The sequence below is a fragment of the Ornithorhynchus anatinus genome, chromosome 4 (genome assembly GCF_004115215.2).
Source record: "Ornithorhynchus anatinus isolate Pmale09 chromosome 4, mOrnAna1.pri.v4, whole genome shotgun sequence".
Classification (NCBI taxonomy): Eukaryota; Metazoa; Chordata; class Mammalia; order Monotremata; family Ornithorhynchidae; genus Ornithorhynchus; species Ornithorhynchus anatinus.
The window spans coordinates 113,676,495-113,696,416 of NC_041731.1; the positions used below are offsets into that span (position 1 = coordinate 113,676,495).

General features: G+C 42.8%; 1 protein-coding gene across 5 annotated transcripts in view; it reads right to left on the reverse strand.

The window, feature by feature from the left end:
- The window catches only part of LOC103170225 (serine/threonine-protein kinase TNNI3K), a 340,681-nt gene extending 321,328 nt beyond the window's left edge, over positions 1-19,353 (reverse strand). For all 5 annotated transcript variants that reach the window (XM_029062873.2, XM_029062872.2, XM_029062871.2 and 2 more), the window contains exons 1-2: positions 19,238-19,353; positions 18,556-18,664 (exon numbers count right to left, since the gene is read on the reverse strand). In XM_029062873.2, coding sequence (XP_028918706.1) covers positions 18,556-18,664; positions 19,238-19,277 — 149 coding nt within the window. In that variant the 5' untranslated portion in view covers positions 19,278-19,353. The remainder of the gene's footprint in view (positions 1-18,555; positions 18,665-19,237) is intronic.
- Positions 19,354-19,922: the final 569 nt, after the last annotated feature.

Below are 19,922 nucleotides of genomic sequence, written 5' to 3' on the forward strand. Positions count from 1 at the left end.
CTTTAAATTATATTTTATAAATTATTCATTCATACTACTGTCTTTCCCCTTCTCCGGACTTTTCACCATTATGGACAGGGAATGTGTCTGCTAATTCTGTTGTGTTAGATGCTTTCAAGTGCTTGGTACAATGCTCTGCACATAGTAAGCGCTCATTAAATATGATTAACAAATACTATTTAAAAAAGAGAACATAAGAGAAATGAACAAGAGCACAAAAAGGAGCCTAGCCAATAATTTCTCTGGTGATTTAAAGTTTTGCCTCTGCCTATTATTGATGGAAAAAACAGCAGAAATTTGGTATAAGAATGTTTATAAACCAATTTCCATTTTCCAAATCAAATCACATTACCATATCTAAAAGTGAAATGGCATAAAGATGAAATATTAAGGTGGCTTGGAGTTGGTGCCAGATGGTTAAGAATTCGATTCCACCTGCTGTAAAGTTCTGCCTTTAAAGTTAGCTATTAACGAGTTAAATCTGGAAAGGTTTGTTGAAGCTTTGAAAACAACTGGAGCCTATTCAAAAATCTTACACCGTTTAGCACTATATATAACAGTCTTACAGAAGTCAGGATTGAGCCCTGTCACAGTTTCTTAATCTAAGCAAGCAGCTCCACAAATTAATATCCTGGGAAAAATTAAAGACCCCATAGAGAAAGTAATACCCAAGAGATGCTTTTCAGCATCTAGGAGTTGGAAAGGAGGGCTGCTGTGAAGGATTTTCAAAAAGAACAGGGGTTTTCAAGAGCTGAGCTTGGCTTTTATACAAGCTGAAAGAACAGAGCCAGCTCTTTGAATCCTTTCTGGGTTTGTTTTGATTTGACCAAGAAATAATGCCAGAATTGATGACTATAAATAAAAGGGAAAAGGAAATTGTGATTAACTAGAAGTGCTGCAGGACGATAAGCTCTAAGGTGCTTTGGCTTTGCCACTCGATTGTGCAGGAAGAAAATCACATAAAAAGCCACCAGGTCAAGCAACTAGTCATTCCTGACAGAAAAGGGACCTCGGTTAAATAAAAGAACATAAAATGTAGTTGAAATCCACAATTTATTTTTTAAATTGGGAAATATGACTTTTAAAGCAAAAATTAGGTCTTAGGCTAAGCAGCAGCTGAAGGTACACACATTTCATTACAAAGATAAAGAAATTTTTATATTAGAACAATAGGAGAAGGGGAACACAAATGTAGTAAAATTTCATTCCACCATTCTACTTACTGTGCCTTGATCTTGTCTCTTGCCGTCAATCCCTTGCTCACATCAACACTCCTGTGGGGAACTCTACCACCCATGTTGGTATCCAACAGACCACCACCTGTGTCCCCCTCTTCACAGCCCCATAAAAACCATATCTATTTACTCCAGAAAGCCTTCTCTGACTAATCTCTCACCTCCCCTCATTTTCTCTTCTTCCCTCCTGCATCTTTTGTGCAAAGTCCTTACACCATAAGCAGTTTGATATTCACCTCACCCCCATAGCACATACACACCTATCCCTGTGTTCTGTTGCTTTATTACCTGAAATTTATTTTAATATCAGTCTTCCCCTCCTAGACTGTAAACTCGAGGGTAGGGATGGTTTCTACCAACTCCATTGTACACTCCCAATTTTTAGTTCAAGGTTCTCCAGCCTGTAAGTATTCAACAACTACCCCTCAATTGATTTTTCCTTCTGTTGTACTTTCCCAAATACATGGTACAGTGCATTGCACTTTTTAGGTGCTTAATAAATTTCATTAATGCAACTTGCTCTCAAAATGGTCTTCTTATTTTAGAAGCAGGAAGGATAAAGGAAAGCACAAGGAATAAAGGTCTTCTACCAGTATAGCCCAAATTCTGGGATAGATTATGAATTCGTTCCTTCAAAGTTTTTAATTGAACACTCACTACGAGCAAAGCACTATATTAAAGTCTTGAGGAAGAATATGACAAAGAATGAATGACACGTAGTACCTGTTCCCTTTTTCATGGCCTCTCAAGTGTTTACTATGTGTCAAGCACTGTTCTAAGCACAGGGGTAGTTAAAAATTAATCAGTCTGGCTATAGTCCCTGTCTCACATGGGGCTCACAGTCTAAGTAGAAGGGAGAATAGATACTGAATCCCCTTTTTGCAGGTGATGGAACTGAGGCCAATGAGCTAAATGAGGCCAAGAGAAGTTAAGGGACTTGTTCAAGGTCACACAGCAGACAAATCGTGGACCTGGGATTAGAACCCAGGTCTTTCTGGCTCCCAGGCCTATGCTTTATCTACTAAGTCACACTGCTTCTCTAACTGCCCTAGTCCTTTTCCTGGATCACAAAAGAAAAAAAAGTCTGGTGAGAGACTGGCAGTGAAGAACAACTGAACACACAAAGACCCCAAAACGTAACACAAGAAAAATAATAAACATAAAATCACAAAGACATCATAGCGGATGGGGACATTTCCAGGGCCCTGGCTGCTCTAAAGAGGACAGTCCTAATGCAAGAGTCACTCTAGCCAATACCCTCAAAAAGCCCTCTCCATAATAAGGTTTTACTGTGTTTAATATAGTCCAGAGGGTGCAGACCTTTAAAGCCTTTTCCTGCCATAGAGAAAAGAGGAGAAGTAAGAGAGGGTAGTAAAAGGACACTGTAGTATTATACCTTCTCTTTTGGGCAGAGCTGCAGGGTGGCAGGGCAGTCTGTGTCACACAGCTAAGGATCAGAGCTGCTGAAGCAGAAAAAGCTAAATGCTAGCAGCTTCTGAATGAAAAACAACAATAACAGACAGACCCTGGAAGGAGACTGAACTCAGAAAGACTTCACACAATGAGAACTAGCAAATCGCGGGTTGCTGTTGAACTTCAAAGTGCTAAAGGGAAGAGAAGGGAAACAGGTAATAGGCTTCCCAATTCCTCCTAATTGGAGTTTTTATGCCGCTGAGAATTAGCAGTTAGAGAAAGTGAGAAAACCCTCAGACTTGGTTCAGCTGTTTTAGGGACTCCTACCAAAAGATCCTAGGAGTCTTAGAGGCACCACCCCATTGTTATATTCAAGACTAACTTAAAAAGCTCATATTCTGTACTAGAGCTTAGGCTTCCATAAATGTGTATTTTTTATGGTATTTGTTTAGCACTTACTATGTGCCAGGCATTGTACAAAGCACTGGGGTAGATACAAGCTAATCAGGTTGGAAGCAATATCCCCTGTGAGGCTCACAGTCTTATTTCCCATTGAAAAGATGAGATAAATGAGGCCAAGAGAGGTTAAGTGACTGGTTCAAGGTCACACAGCAGACAACTGCTGGAGCTGGGATTAGAATCTAGATCCTTCTGACTCCCATGTCCATGTTCTATCCACTAGGCCATATTGACCTCATCAGTCATTTATTGGGCTCCGACTGTATGAAGCAATATATTAAACACTTGAGAGCATAGAACAGAGTTAGAAAAAGAAGCAGCATGGCTTAGTGGAAAGAGCACAGGCTTGGGAGTCAGAAGTCATGGGTTCTAATCCCAGCTCCACCACTTACCAGCTTTGAACTGACTTTGTTCTGATTGATTAACTTCTGTGTGCCTCAGTTACCTCATTTGTAAAATGGGAATTAAGACTGTGAGCCCAAGTGGGACAACCTGATTACCTTGTATCTAACCCAGTACTTAAAACAGTGCTTGGCACCTCTTAAGCGCTTAACAAATACCATCATTATTATTATAAGAAGCAGCATGGTGTATTGGATAGAACCTGGGCCTGGTAGTCAGAAGAAGCAGGAGGAGAAAGAGCAGAAGCAGCGTGGCTCAGTGGAAAGAGCACGGGCTATGGAGTCAGAGGTCATGGGTTTGAATCCCAGCTTGGCCAATTGTCAGCTGTGTGACTTTGGGCAAGTCACTTAACTTCTAGGTGCTCCAGTTACCTCATCTGTAAAATGGGGATTAAGACTGTGAGCCCCACGTGGGACAACCTTTCATTCATTCAATAGTATTTATTGAGCGCTTACTATGTGCAGAGCACTGTACTAAGCGCTTGGGATGAACAAGTCGGCAACAGATAGAGACAGTCCCTGCCATTTGACGGGCTTACAGTCTAATCGGGGGAGACGGACAGACAAGAACAATGGCACTAAACAGCGTCAAGGGGAAGAACATCTCATAAAAACAATGGCAACTAAATAGAATCAAGGCGATGTACAATTCATTAACAAAATAAATAGGGTAACGAAAATATATACAGTTGAGCGGACGAGTACAGTGCTGTGGGGATGGGAAGGGAGAGGTGGAGGAGCAGAGGGAAAAGGGGAAAATGAGGCTTTAGCTGCGGAGACGTAAAGGGGGGATGGCAGAGGGAGTAGAGGGGGAAGAGGAGCTCAGTCTGGGAAGGCCTCTTGGAGGAGGTGATTTTTAAGTAAGGTTTTGAAGAGGGAAAGAGAATCAGTTTGGCGGAGGTGAGGAGGGAGGCCGTTCCAGGACCGCGGGAGGACGTGACCCGGGGGTCGACGGCGGGATAGGCAAGACCGAGGGACGGCGAGGAGGTGGGTGGCAGAGGAGCGGAGCGTGCGGGGTGGGCGGTAGAAAGAGAGAAGGGAGGAGAGGTAGGAAGGGGCGAGGTGATGGAGAGCCTTGAAGCCTAGAGTGAGGAGTTTTTGTTTGGAGCGGAGGTCGATAGGCAACCACTGGAGTTGTTTAAGAAGGGGAGTGACATGCCCAGATCATTTCTGCAGGAAGATGAGCCGGGCAGCGGAGTGAAGAATAGACCGGAGCGGGGCGAGAGAGGAGGAAGGGAGGTCAGAGAGAAGGCTGACACAGTAGTCTAGCCGGGATATAACGAGAGCCCGTAATAGTAAGGTAGCCGTTTGGGTGGAGAGGAAAGGGCGGATCTTGGCGATATTGTAGAGGTGAAACCGGCAGGTCTTGGTAACGGATTGGATGTGTGGGGTGAACGAGAGGGACGAGTCAAGGATGACACCGAGATTGTGGGCCTGCCGGACGGGAAGGATGGTCGTGCCATCCACGGTGACGGAGAAGTCTGGGAGCGGACCGGGCTTGGGAGGGAAGATGAGGAGCTCAGTCTTGCTCATGTTGAGTTTTAGGTGGCGGGCCGACATCCAGGTGGAGACGTCCCGGAGGCAGGAGGAGATGCGAGCCTGAAGGGAGGGGGAGAGGACAGGGGCGGTGATGTAGATCTGCGTGTCATCTGCGTAGAGATGGTAGTCAAAGCCGTGAGAGCGGATGAGTTCACCGAGGGAGTGAGTGTAAATGGAGAACAGAAGAGGGCCAAGAACTGACCCTCGAGGAACTCCAACAGTTAAAGGATGGGAGGGGGAGGAGGCTCCAGCGTAGGAGACCGAGAATGATCGGCCAGAGAGGTAAGAGGAGAACCAGGAGAGGACAGAGTCCGTGAAGCCAAGGTGAGATAAGGTATGGAGGAGGAGGGGATGGTCGACAGTGTCAAAGGCAGCAGAGAGGTCAAGGAGGATCAGAATGGAGTAGGAGCCATTGGATTTGGCAAGAAGGAGGTCATGGGTGACCTTAGAGAGAGCAGTCTCAGTAGAGTGGAGGGGACGGAAGCCAGATTGGAGGGGGTCTAGGAGAGAATGGGAGTTAAGGAACCTGATCCCCAGTGCTTAGAACAGTATTCTGCACATAGTAAGTGCTTAACAAATACCAACATTATTATTATTATAAGGTCATGGGTTCTAATCTCCACTCCATCACTTGTCTGCTGCGTGACCTTGGCCGAGTCATGGATTTCTCTGTGCCTCAGTTACTTCAACTGGATAATGGGGACTGAGACTGTGAGCCCGAAGTGGGACAGGAACTATGTCCAATTTGATTTGCATGTATCTACCCCAGTGCTTAGTACAGTGCCTGGCACATAGTAAGCACTTAACAAATACCAGAATTATTATTATTAGATGCAATTTTAGTCCTCAAGAAGCATAGAGCCTAAAGAGAGGGAGGAAGACACAAAATAATTTATAGATCGAATATACCAGACACAAAATAATTTATAGATAGAATAGACCAATCCAGAGTACTTATTGGGTGCTCACTCTGGGCAGAACATTGTACTAAATACTTGGTAGAGTACAATAGAGTTAGTACATATAATAATAATGTTGGTATTTATTAAGCACTTACTATGTGCAGACCACTGTTCTAAGCGCTAGGGTAGATACAGGGTAAACAGGTTGTCCCATGTGAGGCTCACAGTCTTAATCCCCCTTTTACAGATGAGGTAACTGAGGCACAGAGTAGTTAAGTGACTTGCCTAAGGTCACACAGCTGCCAAGAGGCCGAATTGGGATTCGAACACACGACCTCTGACTCCCAAGCCTGTGCTCTTTCCCCTGAGCCACGCTGCTTCTCTATGACCCCTGTCCCCAGGTTGTTTACAAATTAGCAGGGAATAGGGACACTAACATAAATTATAAGTAGGGAAAAGTAATAGTGTTTAAAGATATGTTACCTAAGTGCTATGTGGAGGCGGAGGGAGGAGTATCCAAGAGCTTAAGTCATTCAGAAGAAGCAGTAGGGGGAGAAATAGGACAGGGAGAGGAGAGGATAAGCAGGGAAGGGCTCCTGGAGGAGATGTGATTACAGAAGGGTCTTGAAGATGGGGCCTACCAGATGTGAAGAGGGAGGCAGAAGAGAGGGTGTGAGCAAGAGCTCAGCAGCAAGAGAGAGTGAGAACGAGGCACGGTGAGTAGTTTGGTTCAAGAGAAGTGAAGTATGCAAGTTGGAATGTAGTGGGAGAGTAGCAAGGATAAATATGAGGAAGAAAGAGCTGATCGAGTGCCAAGAGAATGGAAGAAATGGTTACGTAGATGAGCATGTATTGCCAGGATTGGTTTATAGTTGCTTTTTTCATTTATGGATCACCGTGATAAATCTGTTCCTTTCATCCTGTTACTCATCTTATGTATAAATGTACATTTCCAGCCCTTTGCAGAGCAATTGAAATTGTTTTCCCTAAGTTTGGTTTAGTGAGTTGAAGTATTATGTGGGCTAATGGGCATATCAATCATTAAGGACGGTAGTAGTGGAAATAGTATATATTGAATTCTCCCTGTGTTCAGGGACTGTTTCCAACTTGATTAGTGCTTGGGACATAGTAAGCGCTTAAAAAGTACCATAATTATTATTATTATGTTGAAGGAAATTTAAGTTTGCTTTACATCTGAATAATACAAACTGAAGGAGAGTTGATATGTATTCAAAGTACTAAGCACTTGGGACTACACAACAAAGAAGTTTCCTGCCCTCAGCATGCTTACACTCCTACTAGGTTTATAGTTCTGTATTAGATTCTTGGAACCATGCTCGAGAAGTATTCATTCAATCATATTTTCTTTCAATCATATTTACTGAGCACCTGTTTTGTGCAAAGCACTGTACTAAGCACTGGGGAGAGTACAATATAATAATAAACAGCCACATTCCCTGACCACAACGAGCTTAATGGTCTCTCCCCTCAAACAGTTTCTAGGGTTGGTATCCACTCTTTTCCCAAGGGAATCTCCCAGAATTGTAAGCTCTTTGAGAGCAGAGACCAGAACTTTTACATCTATTTTATTCACCCAAACAGTTAATAATAATGTTGGCATTTGTTAAGTGCTTACTATGTGCCAAGCGGCATACAGTAGATGTTCAGTAAATACTATTGAAGGAATGAATTAATTAATTAATTAAAACCCCAAAGTGAACTCACATTCCAGAATACCTTGCCCCCAATAAGGAGGTTGCACTAAGTGGAAAAGGACCAACAAAAGACTATATTTCAGTCCTATAACAAATCTAGACCATCAAATTGTTTGCACATTTATTCTGAAACTTTCTTTTGAACTGCACAATTTTTCAGTGACAAATTTAATGGGAATATTTCCAACCTTAGATGTATTTCTGTACATTAAGACTGCTCTCTTGCAGTTTTTTCTCATATTGGTCCAATTATTTATGTATCAAAGTGACCTGACTCCAGCCATGTAAATAAATAAATGATTGACTTTCCTTTCATGCAGTTTTTAAAAACCCCAAGAAAACATTTATTTACTTTTGAAAGACTTAACCCCATCTAAGAACTTTTCAGAACTTTAAAAGACATCGTGCAGTTTTGATACTGACAAACAGTTGTGGCATTTATTAAATGCCTATTATGTATCAAGTACTGAACTAAGTTCTGGGGTAGAAACAATATTACTAGAAGGAGAAAACAGTCCCTGTCCCATATGGGGCTCACAGACAAAGAAGGAAGAAGGGCAAAGAGTGAATCCCTATTTTACAGTTGAGGAAACTGAAACTTAGGGAAGTTATAAGACTTGCCCAATATTTACACGGCAGGAGAGTGGAGGAGTAGGGATTAGAACCCGGGTCCTCTAGCTCTCAGGCTTGTGCTTTCAACACTAGGCCATGTACGATAGAGTCATGGGAATAAGGATAAAAATCATATCAGGTCTTTTGCACCTACTATAGTCTTCTGAGCACTCAGTAAAGTGTTCTTTACAGAGAAAGCGCTCAATAAATGCTACTAAATGAATGAAAGAATGAAGGGAAATCAAGAAGCAGCATGGTGTAGTGGATAGAGCATGGGTCTGGGAATCAGAAGATCATGGGTTCTAAGCCTGGCTCTGACACTTGTCTGCTATGTGACCTTGGACAAGTCACTTCACTTCTCTGGGCCTCAGTTACCTCATCTGTAAAAAATGGGGATTAAGATTGTGAGTCCAATGTGGGACAGGGACTGTTTCCAACTTGATTAAGTTGTATCTACTCAGTGCATAGAACAGTGCTTGGGACTTAGTAAGCGCTTAAAAAGTACCATAATTATTATTATTAAGTTGAAGGAAACTTAAGCTTGCTTTACATCTGAATAATACAAACTGAAGGAGAGTTGATATTCAGGCCATATAATCTGAATTAAGCAACTGCTGAATTGGTCATCTACTCTGATTAAAATTAAGTGAGTAACTGCTAAACACTCTTTTTCACCTTGCTCATTGTAGACCCGACCTCAAAGTTTGTTCCAAATTATTTCTCAGACCACGGGTCCATCTGGTTCTTCACAATCATGCCTGTTTTACAAATTCATAAATAACCTGTCCTAGATCTTCTATGAACCTCAGTCCCATAGCTTGGTGTTAAGTGACTTTCTATTTAATAGGATTGCTAAATGACTAAAAGTGTAAGCCCAAGATTTTTAACTCTACATCTCCTACATCTTCCCACCCCAGAGAGAGAAAATAATAATAATAATAATATTGGTATTTAAGCGCTTACTATGTGCAGAGCACTGTTCTAAGCGCTGGGGTAGACACAGGATAATCGGGTTGTCCCACGTGAGACTCATAGTCAAACCCCATTTTACAGATGAGGTAACTGAGGCCCAGAGAAGTTAAGTGACTTGCCACAGTCACACAGCTGCCAAGCGGCAGAGCAGAGATTCAAACCCATGACCTCTGACTCCCAAGCCTGGGCTCTTTCCACTGAGCCACGTACAGAATCACCACAATTCACTTACACAGTCCATGTAGCTTCTGGTCTAAAGAAAAGTCAAGACTTCCATCTGTCAATGTATTCAGTCATAGAAATACAATTTATTATTCTACTTGTAATTATTTTTACATCTAACTCATTCACTAGCCTGTAAGTTCCTTTTAAGCACTAAGTGCATCATTTTGGGGGGCTGTACTTCCCAAGTCTTTACTAAAACGAATTACAGAAAGCAGTCAATGAATAATTATGATGATCATTATTATAATTATGGTATTTGTTAACTGCTTACCACGTGTCAGGCACTGTTCTAAGCACTGGGGGAGATACAAGTTAATCAGGTTGGACACAGTCCCTGTCCCACAGGTGGCTCATGGTCTAAGTAGGAGAGAGAATAGGAACTTAATCTTCATTTAGGAGATGAGGAAACTAGGCCCAGAGAAGTTAAGTGATTTGCCCAAAGTGACACAGCAGGAAAATAGAATTGTTGAGATAAGTACCCAGGTCCTCTGGTTCAAGCCTGGGCCCTTTCCAGTAGACCGTGCTTCCTCTCTATAAATAAAGTGCTTCTTAATCAGTGCTATTACTACTTCTGCTGACAAAAGAGAAAATCAAAGGAAGAATAACCTTTGTTTCAAAATATTATGTGTTGCTCTTTAATTCCTCACTGAATCTTCCCTTGGATGGTTTCTACATAGCTCGTAGCGAGAGCTCATATACTTCCCCCTGCTCAGAAGTTTGCTACTCCACCAGGCTTAATCCTTCCTTCTCTGAATAGAAATAATTCACATTTGATGGTAGGGAACTAGTCCATTGTGAATCAGTGGGAGATTTGACGTACAGTGGTTCACCATCATGTGTGAGTTCAATTGTAAAATCTTGTGTTAGCATTAATAATTGGAATGTTATATTTTAAAAGAAAATAACTTTGGACTATATTTACTTTCAAATTCTCACTTCCCATTCATTTCTAGTCAAATGTTTCTGTTTTGATGCATGCAATTAAAATATTCAAGACTTTAAAACTCACCCTTCTTTAAAGAGAAATTTCATCTTTCTACAAGTAATAGGGTATCAGATTCACCGCCAATCGAATCCTATTTATGCACTCCAACATTCTAAGCTCAGTTCATTTTTTAAAATTTCTCTATGTTTTTAATCACCTGCCATGCCACACTCTTTCCACATCCTACTGAGTGCATAGTGCTTACTGCGGCAGGGATGAAGTTCCTAATTAAAATGCAGCAAATATTACAAATACATAATCACATAAATTCCTTCAGTGTCTGCCTGATATTAATAAAAATGGTTGCTCTGCACTTGAAGGTTATCTATTTCTGTTAGCATAATGAACCCACTTTTTTAGCCTCTACCTTTTACTCAGAAAGAAATGCAGTTCATCATTCCATTAAACTTATTTTTCCATGATCCTGCTTTTCTAGCGGACATCAGATGTAACCCCAAATGAGAACTTATTAAAGTGCAACACTGGAGCCCCAGGCAAAATATGGATCACAAAGGTGTCACCAAAATTCAAAGAAGCAGACCTAGTTCAGGCCTTTGGAATCTCATGGAGAATCCCCGACCAGACCCTCTTCCTCTTCTCTCGCTCCCTTCCGAGTCACCCTTGAACTTGGATTTGTACCCTTTAGTCACTCCTCCCTCATCCCACCGCACTTATGTACCTATTTGTAATTTATTTACTTATACTGTCAGTCTTCCCTTCTAGACTGTAAGCTAGTGGTGGCCAGGGAACATGTCTACCAATTTTTTTTATATTGTACTCTCCCAAGTGCTTAGTACGGTGCTCTGCACACAGTACCACGATTGATTGATTGATTGATTGATTGATTGATGCTATCACCCACGCAGAGCTGCAGCTCTCCACAACCAGCTGAGAGAGCTGCAGGTGCAATGTCACAGGTGGGGAATCTCCCTTGCCCCTTGGGCGGAGGTCAGCTCCAGCTTCACCCCCACACAGTTCAATTTTGGAGGAAACCACGTGTGCTTGCTGCTCCCGTCCTCTCCCCACGTGACAGTCCTTTCCTCCTATGAAGCTCCACGGAAAGTCCTGACCCCCTCTCCTCCCACACCTCGCTCTTCTCAGAATATATGGAGACCTTGTAGTTTAAGTTATGAGATGATTGATCAGCACCTGTTATGAACCACCCATTCATTACAACATTTTGAAGAATTTCCCCTGAATAATGTTTCATAGAGCAAAATGTGCCAAACACATGGTGGAACCATCTTAACCAATTGGAGTTGCCTATCATAGTCATTTCATCTATTCATTTTCCTCACATTAAAATTTGGCATTTCACTGTTAACAAAACCGCCATTTCCCACGATGATCCAAAAGTCTTCCTTGGTGAAGCTAAAATTCCAGGCTCAGACCAACTAGTGGACTACGATATGAAATAACACAGTTTCCAGTTCATCAAAGAGAAAATATACAAGTCGATTCAGTGAGACATCTTTAAATTTGAAATCTGCTTACAATTCCATTTCGCTTTCCTTCAGATCATTATTGGAAGATGAAGGACAGTAGTGTAACTCTCACTGCCTCACTGCACTTTAGTTGTTCACTCTCAGCTCTATACTGTGGGTGAAAACCATGCCTGGGAGGATATATATTGCAACTGACAGAGGCTTTGGCCATTATGTACTGGAAAATCTATTTTAATGAAGGGAATTAACATCCACTAGATATGCCATAGAGATTTGTTAACAAATGGAAAAACACATGTTTACATCAGTGATCTTCCACCTGTGACTCTCCAGTTAAATGTATCCTCTTTGGGTAACTTTATAGCTTCTGTAAAGATGATGTCTTGGGAGTGAGGATTCAGAATGAGCAAGCCAGTTACCCCAAGATAATTTCTATTTTTCCTGACCTCCCACTTACTCCAACACCCCCAAAGAATTGCCCACCACATCAACAGCTGGGATTTGGCAAGTTGTAGCCAAGAAAAGTGAGCCCCAGCACAGCTTTTTAGGGAAGCTTTGTGGCCTAGTGGATGGAGCACGGGCCTGGGAGTCAGAAGGACCTGGGTTCTAATCCCAGGTCTGCCACCTGTTGGCTGTGTGACCTTGGGCAAGTCACTTCCCTATCTGTGCTTCAGTTACCTCATCCGTAAAATGGGGATAGAAACTGTGAGCCCCCTGTGAGACAGGGACTATGTTCAACCCAATTACTTTGTTTCTACCCCAGCTTATAGTACAGTGCCTGGTACATAGTAAGCAGTTGATAAATATTATTATTAGAGCATGGACCTATGATCATTGGGTAGAGCGGGAGAATCAGTCATTCAACCAGTGATATATAGTGGGCACTTTCGTTGTGTGCACAGCACTATACTCAGTGTTTAGTGGTGTCCAATAGACTTAGCAGACATGTTTCCTGCCCTTAAAAATCTTATAGTCTAATGAAATTCTAGTCAAGGAAAGCTTTGGTAGATTATGGTAGCCAGATTCTCCTCAGTTCTAGCCATATTTGTCTCTTCCTCGCCTGGGGCCAGTGGTGTAGGGTTGGCACAAAGAAATATGGAATGGGGTTGATAGCACAGATCTGCTCCCGTAATTTATCTGGGCCTCAGTTCCCTCATTTGCAAAATGGGGATTAATACTGTGAACCCCATGTGGGACAGGGACTGCGTCCAATCTGATTAGGTTGCACCTATCCCGGTGCTTAGTTCAGTTTCCGGCACATATTAAGTGCGGTATCTCCCCCAGCACTTAGAACAGTGCTCTGCACATAGTAAGTGCTTAACAAATAGCAACATTATTATTCATCCCCATTTTATTGATGAGAAAAGAGAGGCACAGAGAAGTTGTGACTTTGCCAAGGTCACAGAGCAGGCAAACGGCAGAGCAGGGGCAGAAATGTACTAATAATTACTATGGTATTTGTTAAGCACTTACTATGTGCCAAGCTCTGGTCTAAGCACTGGAGTAGATGCAAAGTAATCAGGTTAACCCACGTGGGGCTCACACCCTTAATCAGTGTGACTCAGGGGAAAGAGCACGGGCTTGGGGGTAAGAGGACAGAAATTCTAATCTCAGCTCCACCACTTGTCAGCTGTGTGACTTTGGGCAAGTCAGTTAGCTTCTCTGTGCCTCAGTGACCTCATCTGTAAAATGGGGATTAATAATAATAATGTCGGTATTTGTTAAGCACTTACTACGTGCAGCGCACTGTTCTTAGTGCTGGGGTAGATACAGGGGAATGAGGTTGTCCCACGTGTGGCTCACAGTCCTCATCCCCATTTTACAGATGAGGGAACAGAGGCACAGAGAAGTGAAGTGACTTGCCCACAGTCACACAGCTGACAGGGGCGGAGTCAGGATTCGAACCCATGACCTCTGAATTCCAAGCCCGGGCTCTTTCCACTGAGCCAAGCTGCTTCTCTAAGACTGTAAGCCCCACGTGGGACAACCTGATCATCTTGCATCCCCCCCTCCTGCTCTTAGAACAGTGCTTGGCACATAGGAAGTGATTAACAAATACCACCATCATCATCATTAATCCCCATTTTACAGATGAGGTCACTGAGGTAGAGAGAATTAAGTGACTTGCCCAAAGTCACACAAATTCACCTCTTCAAAGTCCTCCTGAGAGCTCACCTTCTCCAGGAGGTCTTCCCAGACTGAGCCCTCCCTTTCCCTCTGCCCTTCCTCCCCTCCCCATTCTCCCTACTCCCTCCCTCTGCTCTTCCCCCTTCCTCTCCCCATAGCACTTGGGTGTGTACCCAATTAGACTGTAAACCCATCAAAGGGCAGGGACTGTCTTTATCTGTTGCCTAATTGTACATTCCAAGCACTTAGTACAGTGCTCTGCACATAGTAACCACTCAAGCTCAATAAATACTATTGAATGAATGAACATATTTATTAGTCTATTTATTTTATCATATATCTATGATTCTATTTATCTTAATGGTATTGATGCCTGACTACTTGTTTTGTTTTGTGTTTGTCTCCCCCGTTTAGACTGCGAGCCCTTCGTTGGGCAGGGATTGTCTCTATCTGTTGCCGAATTGTACATTCCAAGTACCTAGTACAGTGCTCTGCACGTAGTAAGCGCTCAATAAATATGATTGAATAAATGAATGAAAGAATGAGAACCCATGACCTCTAACTCCCAAGCCTGTGCTCTTTCCTCTAAGCCACGCTGCTTCTCAATGATGGCATTTGTTAAGCTCTTACTATGTGCCAAGCACCGTACTAAGTGGTGTCTTCGCAGTGACCTGGAGCCATTGTGGCCAGACGTCGGGTCAGGGGCACCCGGGAAGCCTCACCCGTGGCAGACTTTTCCTTGATGGCCCAGATTGGCACAGCTGCCCGTGGGAGGGTAACTCTCTCAAGTGCTTAGAGCAGTGTTCACCACAGTAATCATTTAATAAATACGAGTGAATAAATGACTGTCTCCTACCTCCAAGTCCCAGGCTCTGTCCACTGGGCCATGGTGATGATGACAATCCCAAAGTGGGTCACCTGCATAATAGTGCAGCGTGGCTCAGTGGAAAGAGCCCGAGCTTGGGAGTCAGAGATCGTGGGTTCTAATTCCACTGATCAGCTGTGTGACTCTGGGCGAGTCACTTGACTTCTCTGTGCCTCAATTACCACATCTGTAAAATGGGGATTAAGACTGTGAGCCCCACGTGGGACAATCTGATTACCTCGTATCTACCCCAGAGCTTAGAAGGATGCTTGGCACAGAGTAAGCACTTAACAAATGTCATCATCATTATTATTATTGTTATTATTAGCGCGGGACAGTGATTAATTTGGGTCTAGACAGATTTCTTCTTCAGTGTTTGATGCCAGAGGTCGGGATCAATTTAGAACCCATGGGCTTTGAGGGGAGAGTCAGGGGCCCAGGACTTACCACAGTAGTACTTCCTAGGAACCAGGATTTGAGACACTGCACGAGAGAAGCAGCATTGCCTAATGAGTAGCATATAGGCCTGGGAGTCAGAAGGACCTGGTTTCTAATTCCAGCTCTGCCACTCATCTACTGCGTGACCTTGGGCAAGTCACTTCACTTCTTTGTCCCTCAGTTACCCCATCTGTAAAATGGGATGTAAGACTGTGAGGCCCACGTGGGACAGGGACCATGTCCAACCTGATTACCTTGAACCTAACCATGGCTTACTCTAGTGACTGAAACATAGTAAGCGCTTAACAGATATCATAAAAAGAGCCTCCTGGGACCTAATAATTCATTCAGTAGTATTTACTGAGTGCTTACTATGTGCAGAGCACTGTACTAAGCACTTGGAATGTACATTTTGGCAAATTGTGATAATGATAATTATGGTATTTATTAAGCGCTTACTACGTGCCAAATACTGTTCTAAGTGCTGGGGTAGATGCAAGTTAATCAGGTAGTCCCATGTGGAGTTTCACTGAGGATCTCTGAGCTGGCTCCTGAATATTTCAAGCTGTCGTGGGATGTGGATCTAATGTCCAATGGAGGCTTAGAAGTAGTTGACTGTGGTCATGGAATGCTTAGCCCTCGGTGACTCCCTGTCCAACGGGCTTCCCAAAGGCCCATTCCTGGACTGCTACAGGGCTCATCAAGGGGAGTCCAGGAATCTCTCTCATTTCAAACTCTCCTCATCAACCCAGGGCCCAGGCTAACTTCCAAAATACCCTGGCACTCATAGGAGTCCTCTGGACCAAGACCAAAGCATGAGCCAAACTAGGACTCCTGGGATTTCCAGACTGAACAGGAACCTGAATGGGAAGCAGCATGGCCTAGTGGAAAGAGCACGGGCTTGGGAGTCAGAGGACCTGGATTCTAATCCCAACTCCGTCACTGTGTTGTGTGACCTTGGGCGAGTCACTTAACCTCTCTGAGCCTCAGTTGCCTGATCTGTAAAATGTTGATTAAGACTGAGCTCCACGTGGGTCGTGACTGTGTCCAATTGGATTAATTTCTTTCTACCCTAGTGCTTAGTACAGTGCCTGCAGAAAATAAGCAATTAACAATAAAACAACCAACAACAACAAAAAACAAACACAAAACCCCACTTTGATTCCAGACCTGAATTCCTAGGCTGTTTTAGTTACCCCACAGAGATCTCAACTTATAGCTGTGAGGAGAATGGGAGAGGTGTGGGAGGGAGTGATGTATATCTCTCCTATGGGTCAGATTGGCATTTTTCATTCCAGGTCTATCAATCAGTTGGATTTTGTTATGGTACTTGCTATGTGTTCATTATGTGCCAGACCCTGTACTAAGCTCTGGGGTAGGTACAGGATAATCAGGTTGCACTCAGTCCTTGTCCCACATAGAGCTCACAGTCTAAGTAGGAGGAAGGAGGATTTAATCTCCATTTCACAGAGAAAAGTAACTTGCCTAAGGTCACACAGCAGACAAATAATGGAGCTGAGAATAGAAGCCAGGTCCTCTGACTCCCAGGTTTATGCTCTTTCCACCAGACCACACTGCTTGCCCACTGCACTTACTGTGTGCAGAGCACTGTGCTTGGAAGCATACACTAGAGGCATTAAACACGATCTTTTTTATGTTATGCTATATATTCATACATATATAACATGGGCGGGGAATTGACCACTAATTCTTTTGTGTTGTACTCTCCCAAGCACTTAGTACAGTGCTCTGTACATAGTAAGCACTCAATAAATACCACTGATTGATTGTTAAAATGATACATATATTTGCATATGTGTATATAGGTAAACAAAGAGTGGCCTAGTGGAAAGAGCATGGGCCTGAGAGTCAGAGGACAGGTTCTGCCAATCTCTTGCTGTATGACCTTGGGCAAGTCACTTAACTTCACTGTGCTTTGGTTTTCTCAACTGGAAAATGGGGATTCAATTCCTGTTCTCCCTCCTACTTAAGGCTGTGAGCCCCCATGTGGGACAGGGACTGTGTCCGACCTAACTGACTGGTACCTACCCCAGCCCTTAGACCAGTGTTTGACACATAGTAAGTGCTTAACATGGGGCATAAAACAAGCAGACAGATAAACAGATTCACTTATTTGCAGTTAATTGGATTCATAGTCATTGCTGCAGCGGCAACTGGAGCCCACCTGCATTTCCATCTCTTTCTCCACTTCAACATCTGCCTCCCCTTCGGCCACCATCAGCCGCAGTTCTGTCCCTTCCTTCACAGACACCCATGAGTTGGTGAATTAGCCTTTGTCCTCCAGTGTGGATGGTATGTGCCGTTTCACCCTGAAGCTGGAGTTTCCCTAACCAATCCCCCAAGGGACAATCATGCACACCCAGAGACACACACACCCACTCGTGCTTAGGTACATTTATACCAAAATACCCAAGTGGCTGGACATCTTTTCCTGTGCAGCGGTATTTAGTCCTCAGTAACCCACGCTTTCAGAGTGTGGGGAGGGAAATAGCATTTCCTGTAACATCCTGGAGAATAACTTAGCTTCAGAGTGAACCAGCTGAATCGCTCGCATTTAATTTTTCCACACTCAGCCAGTCATCTTCTCTCACCCTACCTAAAATACATTCAGCCTTTCAATAGCAAATTCAATTTCCGCCGATCACTTCTAACACAGAGAGGGGTCCTGCCACCCCTATTTGGGCATATTACTTCTTCAGAGGTTGTGACACGATGCCAAATTATTTTGCTCCTGCTCTCTGAGAACAAAACCTTCTGCAAAACCCTGCTAATCTTACCTACTTCTCTGTGAATGACCCGGAGTGCAATGACACTCTGCCTTTTGCGGCCCATCTTTTCAAATGTCAGGCGACTGCAGGGTTTGCTAAAATTGGACTCGACCTAATAGCTCTAGAGAACAATGGGGACTATTTGCTCCAGCCATTAAGAAGGATAAGTCTCGCCTCACGGTGCTGGCAAGACTTACATTACAAAATGGGTCTCTCAATGGAACTTTTGCTTTAAAAACCAGTCTCCTCAAGCCGGAGGAGAGCAGTGGGTGCATTATGTCTTTGAGGAAATAAGTCTGAGGAGATGGAAATGGGAATCCAGGCTGGGGAAATGGCGTTGTCCTTTGAGACGCAGGTGCAACAGAAATGATACGGCTTCTTATCACATCCTAAAGCTGGCATGCAGAAAAGTAATGCATGAGGGCTTACTTACCTAAAAACATGGGTCAGTTCGGTTAGCTCCTTTTCTTGAATCTGCAAGTCTTCTTCCAATTTTTCGATGATAATAGCATAAGATTCACCGACTTTCTTTTTCCATTCATCTAATGAAGGGAAACGAACAAGGTTAGGTTGACCATTGAATTTCACCAGGCAGAGGCATTTTTGAACATACAAGTCATCAACACTATAGTTTTCATTTTAAAATCTATTACGTGGTTAAATTGCTGATTGCGAACTTAAAAACATACTTAAAAATGGTATCTCAGGAATTGAGACCCCATTTTTTTCTTCAATCAGGTAGTACACTTTTCTGTAAGGCTACTGCATTTATGTACACTTAATCGTAAAGTTAGGTTTCAGGCTGAGTTTGAGATCTTTAAATAGGAAGTGCTTAAATTACTTTTAAAATCTCTACATTTTGAATATTCCAGTGAAATGTCCAAGCCGGTTTAACAATATAATCCACTTAGAATTTTTTCAAGTCATTTAACAGGTCCTGTGCAGACCTTTCCTTTAGGAAGAGAGTTGGTTTGAGTCCATCTCATCTTCAAAACTCCCTACCCTAAAAAGATCTCATCCTTTACCTAAAAATTTAAAAGACTTCATTTTCCAAAGCTACACTAGCTACCATCACATTTGGATCATATTAGATTTAAAGAAAGAAGATTAATTACCAGTGCATGTTTGGGTTGGTCTAGATTTATAATTCCCCATTTGTTCAATATTTCTTCTTCGTTTCTCCGAAGTTCTCCTTGTAATATGATTCCTTGTTCAACTGCAATGACAGTCCTGCTGAAAAATACTTTGATAGACTCAGGCTAAAAATAAACCGTGTGCCAAATGGAATGTCATGCAACAATGACACAGAGCCAAACAGTGTGTGCTATCAAGTGTAAAATAATAAAGGTAACTAATCAGTTTGTTTTTAAAGAAAGTATCAAAAATAAATTGCAAATGATCCAATAGAGTTATTTGGCTTCCATCAATTGATTACCTACCCATATGTACGTGTTATGTATCTTTGTCTTAAATAGATAAATCTAAAAAATAGTCTGGTTCCATCTGAGGCTCACAAAAAAGTTATTAAAATAGCATAAGCAATCTTTCACTACCAATCTCTCTCGATCCAAGTCAATGGGAGTTAGTGGGTATTCGAAGGCAGAATTTGGAATTATATCCATATAAATAACAGAGGGCTCAAATCTGCGGTTCTTAAGCAACCATGTCTCTCCTAGAAATGAATAGAAGTTTTATCTCTGTAAGGAATAGAGAATTGCATTTGTTAGAGAGAGGCAAGAGAAAAAAAGATTAGAAAGAGAGAACAAGGAAGGAACAGAGACAAAGGTAGACAGGCGACGA